The sequence below is a fragment of the Rattus norvegicus genome, chromosome 7 (assembly GCF_036323735.1).
Source record: "Rattus norvegicus strain BN/NHsdMcwi chromosome 7, GRCr8, whole genome shotgun sequence".
Lineage (NCBI taxonomy): Eukaryota > Metazoa > Chordata > Mammalia > Rodentia > Muridae > Rattus > Rattus norvegicus.
The window spans coordinates 92,387,806-92,400,863 of NC_086025.1; the positions used below are offsets into that span (position 1 = coordinate 92,387,806).

The window sequence follows — 13,058 nt, forward strand, 5'->3', positions numbered from 1 at the left end:
TCAAAGTGCCAACAGAGTTCTCCACAGGGGCTCTAACAGCCATTCTCACTGGCAGCACAGCTGATGACAGGGAATTGAGAGTGGGGGGATCACTGTTCACCGACAGGGTCTCTGTCACTGGGGAAAACCTGAGATGACGTGAGGAGGGAGGTGTCCCCATTGCAGGGCAAAGCATCACACCAACCTGGGTACTTACAAGAATGCAGGAGATAGACCCAGTCTCTTTGAGGCTACCCACCTAGAAGTGACAGCTTGCCCGACCAACATGGTATTTGTAACTACTGCTGGTGTTGAGATGGGCTTCCAGCCCAACTTAGACACTCTCTTCCTTTGGGGGGTCTATCTTAGATGACCCATCAGGTCAGGGTACCCTATGTGCCTGCTGCTCTCTGGGTTAAGGGCGTCCTTACCTGGTTGGCAGCCTCAGGTGGCATGGGAGAGGGGGACTTGGACTGGAAGGCGTCCTGGGATATAAATCCTGAGTCGTGGGAGGACACGCTGGACAGCCTCACAGGGGCCTGCTGGGCCAGGTTGGAGCTGCGATATCGGTAATGCGAGCTGGGGGAATGCGAATGGGAACCGCTGGACCGGGAGTCACTGCTGTTGACACTGTTCAGGCTGCTGTAAGGGACAAGCAGAGGGGGCAGGTATGGTGAGGAGGGGGCAGTAGTGAGAAGAAGAGGGCAATGGACAACAAGGGGCAGCCATGAGCAAAGGCTCAAGAAAATGTCAGCTCCTTGCCCGGAAGAAGCATATAAACTCAGGACATGTTGTCAAAGACCAAATAATGAATTGTTCTTTTAGGTGAATAGCAAGAGAGCTAGGTTTCGGGTCTCTGAGGTTACAAGGTGGCAGTCTTAGTACGCAAGTCTATAATTTTTACAAACATGCAGAGCCCGACTCTACTGTGCCACCTACTCAACGAAACTGCAGGACTCACGCTTGTGATATAAAGAAAGAAGTGGGGTAATCTCTGCTACCTGCAGCAATAACCCACTAGGTCTATAGCAGGGACTACCTGGGTCCAGATGACCAGAGGTCACACAGCTTAATAGAACTGGCAGACACCCTACACTTAAGGTGGATTCCCTCTTAAGGTGGATTCCATCCACCAAAGTATATCGGCCAATTAACGAGTGGGGACTGAGTGCCAGCCCTATGTATTTTATTAACAGAGCTGGTGAGCTATCGGCTGTCCTCCTTCCTGGGTGTTCCCTGATAAACCATGTGTGGGCTGGGTGTAACAGCCTGGGCAGCTTTCAATGAGGAGAGCCAGTCAATGCTAAGCTGCTCACTTCTAAGGTGAACCAGTAAGTAGGAAGTGGAACAACGTCTCACACCCTAGAAGTGCTCTACCCGCACTCCTTTGAAAAGCTGGGAAGATGAGTGGAGACCCTGGACAAGGCAAGCAGAGCTAAAATGTGAAAGGCAGTTACAAAAACCCAGCCTGTAGCAGCCTGGGGAGGCCTCAGGGTTTGCAAACTTGTGGCTTCTGTGTAAAGCTGATGGGGTAGGGGAGCGCACCGTGTGGCTGGCTGATGCTAAGATGACTTGAGGTGAGATCTGTCAGACACGGGTGAGCGCAGCAGAGAGAACAAACAGCTGCTGAGGATGTGTGCACCATGGCGGGATAAATGCTGCGATTTTAGCCAGAAGATGGCATTTGGGGACTGAAAGGAAAGCTCACAGCAACTGCACTCTCAACGGCTCCTGTCAGTGTAACTGAATAAGGTCAGGAGGAGAAGGCAGGGTAGCTTGTTCTGCGCTAACGAGATGGACCTTGCTAAGCCACTGGGGAAAAAACAGGACTTTCCACCATTCAGTAAACGCAGAGCCCATTAAAGGTGACAAGAAACCAAGCAACGTCTTTGGGGAACATTCGAGGACACAGACTCCTGACTGGAACTGCCTGCCACATACACACCCGACAAGCTTCAGGGTGGAACGAAGCACAGCGGGATGCTGGGCCACATCTCCCTAACAGCCTGAGCTGACCTGCTCCCTCCTTTCCAGGCTCCTTCCCAGCCATCTGGTTTTGCAACAGTGAGTCAAACGACTGGCAGCAGGGGAGGTACTGCACTGAGGCAGGAAGCCATGCCAGGCGATGCACCTTTCAAGAACAGAGTAAACCTTTCCCCTCCACAGACCAAGAACAGCTGCCTCGTGAGACTATGCGATGGTCCTGTAGGCTCCAGGGCCATTCCAGATGCTTCTGTGCTTCCACAGGTAACAGCGTGAGCAGGCGGGAGGGGTGGGAGACACCAAACGAGAACTGCATGGACTTCCCAACTACAGCCACTGCGGCTCCTGTTCCAACTACGGTTGGATCAACCTCTTTAAAAGGACAGACGAGGGCTTGCTGGTGGAACACTGTGGGGTGGGGTGGGGTGCCAGGGACAGACTAAAAAGTGATATATCCTTTGCCTTACTATTTCCTATTTCAAGCGGGCCCCTTTTCGACATACAGCCTGGCTCTCGGTCACACTCACATAAATATGTCGTGGAAAGCATCAGGAGCCCTGAGGCTCACTCACCTGCAGACACTTGACTTTCTGGACATGGTTGTGCTGGGGGAAGAAGGTGGCGTCTGATAGGACCAGCTGTAATCAGAACCTTTCAAGTCCAGAATCACCTGAAGGGACAGAGAGGCTGCGTGAGGGACGATGAGAGGGGCATCGTCCACACACATCTCCATGTGTACCACACAATCAAAACGCAACCCTCCCAGAGGCAGAATTAAAAGAGAAAATGCACGTTTCAACTGAAGGGCCACACTACAGATTCTTCAGTGTCACGGTCCTTCAAGACCAGCAAGAAACCGAAGTTAGTGGGGAGGGGAGTTAGAAGAAGAAAACCATGGAAGACCAGGAGAAGGAGATAATTACAGGATGGATTAACAACCCCTAAAAGCTATTTTTAATGCGGGCTGACCTCAGCGGTATTTCCAGCCTGCAGCTCCGTAAAGACAATAATGGTTTTAGAGCTCGCTGACTGCACCTTAACCACTTGATGCTCAGCTGACACTTGGGTCCTATTTGGCCAGGGCTAGAAGCCTGAAAACTTCCCAGGATAAGAGTGAGCCAATGCTATCACAATTATTTCTGTGTGTCGCCCTTGTGACAAGAGACACTGAGTGCTCTCTTTAACAGGCACTCCACTAATGTCTACTTATAGAGTCAACACATACTCGAGTTTAATACAAAATCTCATAGACGGAAAACCACAAAGCTTCCAAATTGAGTTTCTCAGACAACTGTCCAAGCGGACAGTAAGAAGCGCCTGCAGAGGGCTCAAATCAGATGTGACTGGCCAGTTGCTCCCCCAAACATGACTCTTCCCCCTTGATAGAGTGTGGTGGTTTGTATAAGCTTGGCCCAGGGAGTGGCACCATTAGGAGGTGTAGCCTTGTTGGAGTAGGTGTGTCGGTGTGGGCATAGGCTTTTTGTGTCATAGCTGTCTGGAAGTCAGTATTTTCCTAGCAGCCTCCAGATGAAGGTGTAGAACTCTTGGTTCCTCCTGCACCATGCCTGCCTGGATGCTGCCACGTTCCCACCTTGACGGTCATGAACTGAACCTGTGAACCTGCAGGCCAGCCCAATTAAATGTTGTCCTTTATAAGATTTGCCTTGGTCATGGTGTCTGTTCACAGCAGTAAAACCCTAACGAAGACACACAGTACTGTCACACAAATACGTCATCTTTTCCTCAGACGGGAAAGGTTCTCATGAACGACTTGATTAGCTCCAGAGAGGGTTGCAAACCATCATAACAGAATGACATATGGGGTCTTTTGATAGTTCATGGCTCAGAGAGGATGAACCTAGATCTTGGTCATGGATCACCTGACTCAACCTAGTGTCATCGCATATTAGAGCGATGGTCAAGGGCCCTGGCCTCTCAGGACCCCAGCATCTTCTCCCGTAATAGTGAAGGCGAACGACGGCGATTCACATGAAAACGAGGCATAACCTAGGGGCTGACCACAGTGAGGATGTAAGTGCCCACGGTCACCCACGGGTGTAATTTCAGATACATCGGATACCCCAAGGACGACCAGAACCCTGAATTCCGTATCTTTCTTTGGCTTGGCCCACGGTTCCTACCTGTTCACTCGAGGAGGGCAGTTTGTGAGGGTCCATGGTCAGGCTCTTCAGATCTTCTGATATGGTCTGAAGGTGGGTAATTTCTCCTAACATGGAAATCTCTTCCTCCTAAAGGGGAGCAATTAGTGTACACCATCACTTGGAGTCCCTCACTGGCTTATTCCAACACACTTCTGCCTGGGTCACTCCGAGGCATCTTCAGTCTTTCATGAAAGGCGTTTGAGACAGGAATGTAAGCTAACGGTGACGTGTGTGTAAAACGGTAGTCATGGAGTGGCCTCTGTTCTGGGGACAGTGGAGAGACACGAGCATCCTTATAGTGCTTGGCACTTCCAGCCTTACTCAGTGGGAAGGCCTGCCCCGTTGTCTTTCCAGGGATCCTTCCATGGGCTGAGGTAGCCCTGGGTTACCGACATGCCATAGGGATATTTGGGTTCAGATCTTAATGACAGAATTGTGTGTTCGACAGAGCTAACTGTCCCCTTTTCTTGCCCCCTGCCCCATCTTAAGAACTGGCAAGCAGAATGGATGCGTGGACTGCGGACATTTCAGTCACCTTCCCAAGTGCTAGTGGGAACAGAGGGCACAGGGACAGACCGAGGGAACAACTCAAATCTGAGAATTCCGCTCGGGTGGAGAGACGTGTACCAGAGCCCCCTGCAGCCTCTGAGAGTGGCTGCTGCAAACTCAGCTGCAGCTCAGGGTTTACTTTGAAATTAAGTGGGAACTGGACCACCAAGACTTCCTGGGGCTTAAGACAAGATGCATGGGGTCCCAGGCTTAGAGTGTGAGATTCAGTGAGCCTCAGAGCGTTTGTATGCAGTTGACAGATGCTGGTGCTGCCCTGGAACTTTACCTGAAGATCCTTTCAGTGCCGCTTTGTTTATTGGTTTTCTGAGGTGGGGGAAAGATGTGAGTATTGAGAGTGAGTCTCTCTCTGTAGCTCAAGGTAACCTAGAACTTACTGCATAGCCCTGGGTGGCCTGAAATTAAATTCACAGTAATCCTCTTACATCAGCCTCCACAGTGCTGGGACCACAGGCTTGTGCTTCCATGCCCAGATATGCTCTACCTTAACTCAGTTTAAAAACAAAAAAAAAAAACAATCAAGTAGGACAAGCGTTGCTACAAACTGTGGATGAGGAATGGGCCACACGGACATCAGCTCCTTGCTGAGAATCTAATATACAGAGAGACATACTTCCCGCTGTCCAGATTCGAGGCAGCAATAGGTGGCTGTCAGTAGGCTGGGGGATGCAAAAATCAAGAAGGAAAGCCCTCCGCACTCACAGTTCAAGCCTTCGAGAGGTTTCCATCGACTTACAATCACTGGCCGCAGCATAGAAATGAAGGTGCAGAACCGGCCACGTTCTTCGATCAGTGCTTTGCGCACAGCCTGCTTTTCTGTTTCCTCCAGGAGGAGATATTTATCGTTGACATCCTGGAGAGCGCTGTCCAACTGAGGCTGGATGTCACCTCTCCCTGTGAACAGAACAAGGCTGTACAGTCAGCTTGCTGAAATGTCAACTTCGAGAATAAATTTTCTTCTTTGAAGTCCTTAGTGGAGGCAAAGAGACCTTTTCCAGGACTTAAAAAAACATTAGTTATTCATCGCTCCAAAAAGACTGAAAGCGGCTGCTTTTCTAGGAGCACCTACTTACAGTTTCTGACACCTGAGGGCATATTTATTTATACGGCTGATTTGCCATGGAGGAGCATCTCCTGGGATGACTCCTAGCATTCATGCCTTGTGCAAGCCTGCAGATCCGGTGCCAGCAAACCTCGGGACAGAGCTACAGCATTCCTTTCTCCAGTAGAAGCCACTGGGGATGGGAAGCAAGGTGAGAGGCTAGGGATGCTTCCAAAAATGGATACAAGCTGGCTTTGTCAGGTCCACCTCAATCAAAGAGCCTTTGTTTGGGTACAAGTCTCAGTCCCTGAAGACAAAGGTAGGTGTTATTCCGCCCTGGGACCTGGGAATCCTTGGCAGTTAGTCTAACTCCCCGGTGGAGGGCTCCAAAGCCCTTCCTGTAGAAGAAGCTTAGTAACCAGATGTCTATAGTTAAGTCTTTGTTGGTGACAAAATGAACAAAGCTATAATGAGAGGAGCCATATTATTTACTTATTTGGCCACACCACCAGACTCTAGTTATCCAAATACCACTCTACTGTTTCAGATAGAGTAGAAAGCAGTTAAACAACTCTAGGACAGGAATAGCTGTCGGCGTAAATAAAGTTTTATTAGAACACAGCCATACCTACTCATTTACAAATGTGTCCCAGAGACCAAGAATATTTGGCCTTTTGCAGAATTGGTCCTGCTGCTCTAGTCTAGATCTGACTTGTTGCTGGGGACCACCAGGGTCACACACAGGACACTAGCTCTTAAGCTTTTACACTGGACCTTCATTTTTACCTACATTTGAGCCAGAGAAAGAATTTCTAAGCTCCTGCAGGGCAAGGTTTTAGCCTTTCCCTCAGATCCCTCAGAGTATCCACATGTGTACAGAGCAAGCGCTACATTAGCACTTACTTCATAATTTTAAACACAGTCAGAACTGGAAGGGGTATTAGGGTTATCCTAACTGTTCAGGTTGACGAGGAGATCAAAGCTTAGAGAAGTTAAAGATTCATCCAAGGTAGAGATCAGGGCTAAGGCAGCCTGGCTCCCTGAGCCCTTGACCTATCCTCTCTGACCACCGTCTCAGGCTGAATGATGAACTCAGTCGCCATGCAGGCAGCTGCTGGGTCCATTCCCATGGCCGCCCCCTTACAAACAACATGAGAGACAGCAAATGCAGCCCATCATTTGGTGCAGAGAAAGGCAAAGCCAGAGAAGCCTGCCTGGTTGCAGGAATATGCCCTGTACCTTCTCTCATATGCAGAGGATGCTGATCTGGACCAAAATGCTTAATAGAACTTCATAAAACTCTAGACTTACTAAAAGTCCAAGAGAAGAGTAGCCGTGTTTTGGCAAGAAAGAGCCATTTGTACAGGGTCATCCTAAATTAGTGCATGATGGGAAAATCGTGTACAGTGAAAACCCACCCTTGAAAATACTTCCGATGAGCAACAAGCTCGGTGTACACGGTTTTGTACATAAATGGCCTCCACTAGCTCAAGAATGCAGCATAAGGCACAGACAGCGCAGATCATCCGAGAGCATAAGTGGCTGCCCCCAACAGTCACCTTACGACAAACCTGCTTCTTGAGGAATTTCCCATATTCTTGTGGTGACCACTCACCCAGTCTTCCACTTAGTCACTACCTGTCCCTCCAGAGGATCCTCTGCCTTCACTGAGGGCACAGGGAACCAGGCATCCAGCCTGAACCGTGAAGTCAGTCTCCCATCCTCTCCCGGGATGTTCTACTGAAAGCTTTCCCTCTCACGGATGCCTACCCCGCTGGGGCCAAACTCAAGGAGGGAAAGCAGGAACCATCAATGCTCTGACAACTACAGATTTCCTCTGTTTGTGGTGAAGTGCTGACTCGTGCAAACAAGCCCACGCATGCTGAGTATGTCTGCCATACAACCCGCTGAGAGCAGAGCTCAGAAGCTTGTGGACGCCCGCTTTCTCTCTGGGCTGCACAGCACAGGGATGGTGGGAACAGTGGGGCCTTTCCTTTGTCACTCAGTATGCTCTACACTGTCTTAGCAGCGAAACACACCAGACCAGACCATTCTTAACTTGGGGGACTGGGGAGCCAGGTGGAAGGGGGGTGGGAGGAGCTAGAGCTCGCTGCAAGAGAAAGAGGATCCATGTGTGAGTTTTAACCACACATACCTTAGTATGTTTTAATTACAGAAAAAAATCTATTTTTAGTTTTCTAAAGATTTATTTATTTCATTGTATGTATATGAGAATTTTGCCAGCATGTATGCGTGTGCACCATATACATACAATACCCATTCAGGACAGAAGAGGAAGTCAGGATCCCTGGAACTGGAGTGAGTGTTGACGTGGGCTGCCTTGTGGGTTCTGGGAACAGAATCACACCCTCTGCTGACCCATGTCTCCAGCTTTTACGGTAGATAAACTTTAAAACAACAGACTAGGAATGAGGGAATGGCTCAGAAATTAAAGTGCTCTTCCCCCAAGCAAGATTGGAGTTCAAATCCCCGATATGTCACTTCAATGCTGGGTGGGCAGGGCAGCCCACCTCTAGCCCCAGCCTCAGAAGCTGGAGACGGGATCCAAAGCAAGCTGTCCAGTGAGACTAACCATGGGGACTGGCTCTGGGTTTGACTGAGGAGCCCTGCTTCAAGAGTATGGTGGGAAAGGGATCAGAAAGAGTTCCAAAGTCAACTTCTAGCTTGTACATACACATGTGCCTGTGCACATGCATGAATCTATGCACACCCCCCCCACACACACACACAGGAAAAGAAAAAAGGCTGCAATTGTAAAGTTTCATTTTTTTTCTTCGTGTCACAAGTTGTAACACATGTGTCTAGCTGTAATTAGTAACAGCCTTTTGTTCCAGATGTTATGGCATGGGCCTTCAATCCTCTCAAGGCCAACCTAGGTGTGACTGCTATTCCTGGTTGTCAACTTAACACATCTAGAATGACCTACAATCCAGAAATGGAGGGCACACCTGTGATCCTGATCTTGAGGCTGAAGGCAGGGGCTTCTGACCCAGATCTTGACATTGGATTACACATCTTTTAATCCACATCTTGAGGCACAGTGGCCATGAAAAGTTTAGGCCTAGGCAAGGTAGTACATGCACGCCTTTAATACCGGGAGACTGAGGCAAGCAGATCTCTGAGTTCAAGGTCGGCCTGGGACTGAACAACTACTAGATTCTTGAACTTCCCATTCACAGCTGCTCATTGTTGGGTTAGGTGGACTTCAGACTGTAAGTTGTTACAATAAATTCCCTTAATATTTAGAGATATTCCATAAGTTCTGTGACTCTAGAGAAGACTGACTAATGCACCGGGTTACATACTGAGACCTTATCCCAAAAACAAAACAAAACAATACAAAAAAATGCTTTAAAAATAATAAGAAAGCAAAATAAGTGTATGATCAAATTGGTAAATATATATATATCTAAATTACTCTATGATTATAGTGAAATTATGTTAAATATGTATTATAATTAGAGGGCTTTAAAATTACAGCATTCTAAAGTATGAGCTGTAAAGATTGCTCTAATTATGGTTATGGTGGGAAATTTTTCTCTATTTAGGATCTATCAAACCAAAACACAATGATTATTTTTTAAACTCTCTAACATACCATACAATTATATTTATTTTACACACATGGTATATATATTATACATTTATATGTATATATAAAACATTTATTTTTATATATGATATATAAAGCATTTGTATATAACACACTAACACACACACACACACACACACACACAACTGCTGAAGAAATTGTTTCAAGTCCCAGTGGGACGTAGAGACTATGGTCATCTCTGAGCTCCACAAATCCTAAACTGTATTAAGGCTGTCTCTTGGCATCACCAGGGACTGGCTGCAACACCTCTCCTTATGTGACCAAGTCCCTTAGTCTCTGACTGAAATGATTAAACCCCCATTCTCCTATATACTTCATCGTCTCTAGATTACACATCATCCCTAAAGCACATGTGGTAGCAACAGTTAGTGTATTAGGAGATAAGAAAAGGTGAATCTTAACAATCTTAACATTCCCACTGTGTACTGACTTGGAATCAGCAAGTACAGAGGGTTAATCTGCAAAAGCCCCTCATGTCCCTCCTCTCAGCACTGCTGAGGGATGTACACTGCCTCCTTAAACCCCTTTATGGGTTTGTTAAAAGACATATTTATTTTTATTCTGTATGAGTGTTTGGTCCACATGTATGTCTGTGCACCATTTGCATGCAGTGCCTGGCAGAGGCCAGAAGAGGGCACTGGAAATCACAGAAGGCTGTGAGCCACCATGTGGGTGACAGGAACTGAATCTGAGTCCTCTGTAAGAGGAGCTGGTGCTCTTAACTGCCAAGTCCTCTCACCAAGATCTCTGACAGCTGCAAAAGCTTCTATAGTCTCTCCAGTCCCCCTGGAGCCAGCCTGCCCAGAACAGTCTGAGTTGCTTTTGCAAGGCAAGTATTACCAGTCTTTCTCAGTAGCTCTGGCTGCTCTTGAGAAAAGTCAACATCAGATGTCCCAGATCCTAAGCAAAGGTGGCCCTGCAAGGCTGGAAAGGGTCACTTCTGTCCTCTCACAAGCCCCGCCTTCTCCTGACACTCATTCCTTCTTCTCAGGGCTGGGCATTCCTCTTCCCCGGCTGCTTTGCCCTGTATCCCTCATTAATCCTCCAGTCTTTAGGCACTGTCCCCATAGGATTCTTCTTGCCCTCAGAAGTTCTTGATCCTTGTCCTCCAGCACAGGGCTCTCCTTCAGATTTTCTGTATCACCTCCCCTTAGTCATTTATTAACTCGAGCTCAGTCCACCCTGCCGGTAGGAGAACCAGGGCAGATCTATGATTTTGCCAGTTGTAGTGTCTCAATTTTGCACACTTGCCTGGAAGTCTGTAGATTCTCAAGAAGTTCCAAAGGAATGAGACATCGACAGAGTAACTTCATTGAGTTTACTCAGGTAGCCCAACCATCACGCCCTGGATGGCCTAACAGCCAGGAGATTCTAGGACCAAGCAGAGGCCAAATGGACAGCTTGGATGCGCTAAATGGCTTTCCAGACAAAGTTCCCAGCAAAGGACTAACTGCATTTGACCTTTTATTTTATTTTATTTTATTTTATTTTGTACATTATAAATCACCCCAGCCTCAAGACAACCCCTAGAGCCCCGACCTCCTCTACATTCCAGGTCTTGATTTTACTCATGCACGGGAATTCTGAACACTAGTCAGGAGCCCCTTAGGAGTCCTCTGTGGGCAATCATGGCTACTTTTTTCAGAAAAAACTCCTGGGCTACCACACTACAATAAATGGAAGGCACATCGTAAGCCAAAGGAGGAAGGAGCTAAGCATTGGGTTTGGGATTAAGCAGGGAGAATCTACAAAGCTCTCTGGAAATTACAAATGTGTCAGCATTTACAATGTGTCTTCCTTCTTTACATAAACACTGAAGGCAGGGATTAGTAGAGTTTTCATGGGGAAAATGGAACAAAGTGTCTTGCACTGGGCCAGAATCACCAGTGCTGAGCTACAAACAACACGGCAAGGCTTTCTGTCTTTGTCAGAAACCCAGACCCACTGTGACGTGATTCCTGGTCACGGCTCTTCACAAAGCAGCTAGACCCAAAGGCCAGGTGATCAGGGTTACCTGGGACGGCCCATGCCCCACACTGCAGCCCACAACACACACAGGAGGCTCAGAGTTACACGAGACCTTGAAGAATAAATAACCCAGGCCGAATGGGTCACTGGGTGCTAACAAGATGGCTGAGGGCCTTGCTTTTTCCCCGAGACCGATGCTGAAGAAGCCACCAGAATCCTACAAACTACTTTCCTTTCATCATGATACACAGAGGTGCTGATCCTGATCCCTACCCCTCATGAACCAGACCACTTTAGCTCACAACCCACAGTGGCCGCAGGCCGTCCTTTTCCTCTCTTGCAGTGATCCAGAAAAATCCTGGTCCATCTAACGACTGGCAGCAACAGAATGCAGGATATAAACCGAGGGTAAAAATACTGAAGTGGACAAGCAAGGTGACACTGGGAATTTACATTTCAAAAGAGATCCGTCCTTACCACCCTACACCAAGTCACCACCTACACCCAATGCTCATCAGCAGGTTTGATGACTGCCCAAAGAAAACGTGCCTAAAGGAAGAAGGAAGGCTACATGGAGGGACCATGGAGAATCTGAACAGAACCTAGCAGCCATTAGATCCAACCCTTCTACGTAATAAGACACCCATTAGGTATAAAGGAACGACATGGGAATGTGGGCCAAGCCAGCTTTCAGCTACAGACTCCCCTGTGCTCAACCCCTCACAGTTCACTCACCCACCCTTCTCAGTTCCATTGTCACAAGCTCTCTAGACGCTGCTGCTCCTTCCTGGAAGCCCAGACAATTCCTTCTCCACACACCCAGATACCTCCCCTCCATGACCACAGTTTATAAGATGTTACTTCGCCGGAGTTTCTTAGAAAATAACACATACTCAACTTGACCTTCATCCCAGTTCCTAGCACGGAGCTTCGAAAACCCTTGGAGCTTCCTGAATGATAGGTGATGTGGGTGTGGGAAAGAGGGCTCAGCCTGAGGGGGGTGCCTGCCAGGAAAATCAGCTACTTCACTGGAAGGTTGGAACACTGAGCTCTAACCCTGACCTCAGGAAAGGAAGGGCTAAAAGAATGAGTTCAGTCAACAATGCTCAATCCCACCCACATAACCAAGTTTCCCCAAATCTCCACAACCCCTCGGGACCATCTTAGCTTGTGAATATACTGAGGAGCTTGGATGAGACAACCTAGAGGTTTTGTGGCCACTGTCTTACCAGCCCCACCTATTATCCCCTGCACTTAGGCTGTTTGTTTCTCCACAGTCAACTGCCCGGAGCAGAGTGTTTCTCTGTGGGTAACTGCCCCATTCAGCAGTCTTTTGGTCTTTCCTTAGTTCTATGCCCACGGACACTGTGACTGACTCACAGAGCTCTGTGGCTTTGCCTAGGGACATACCTGCACAAGACAGGGGACTAACAGGGGTTGCAGAGATGCACCCCCTCACCCCAACTACGTGAGCAGAATCTCAGAACACAAAGCCAGAAGGGTGGATGGTTTTCATCCATTCCAAACTTACCTTGTATCAATTCAAACAAATAAAATGCAGTTTGCCCCATGCACCAATTACACCTTGATGATCAATCAAAAAAGAGCCATGCACTATAATTCAGTTCATGGGAAATACCCAGGAGAGGAGACCCCAAAGACTGAGAGTGCTTGTCAAAGTGGGAAGCCAGAGAAGGGTAGCAGAGCAGTGACAGTGCAGAGG

General features: G+C 48.0%; 1 protein-coding gene across 14 annotated transcripts in view; it reads right to left on the minus strand.

The window, feature by feature from the left end:
• Mtss1 (MTSS I-BAR domain containing 1) overlaps positions 1-13,058 on the minus strand; it is a 139,217-nt gene that overhangs the window by 9,578 nt on the left and 116,581 nt on the right. For all 14 annotated transcript variants that reach the window (XM_063263852.1, XM_063263849.1, XM_063263846.1 and 11 more), the window contains 4 exons: positions 5,428-5,585; positions 4,104-4,211; positions 2,535-2,632; positions 411-621 (listed from right to left, as the gene is read on the minus strand). In XM_063263852.1, the coding sequence (XP_063119922.1) occupies positions 411-621; positions 2,535-2,632; positions 4,104-4,211; positions 5,428-5,585 (575 nt within the window). The remainder of the gene's footprint in view (positions 1-410; positions 622-2,534; positions 2,633-4,103; positions 4,212-5,427; positions 5,586-13,058) is intronic.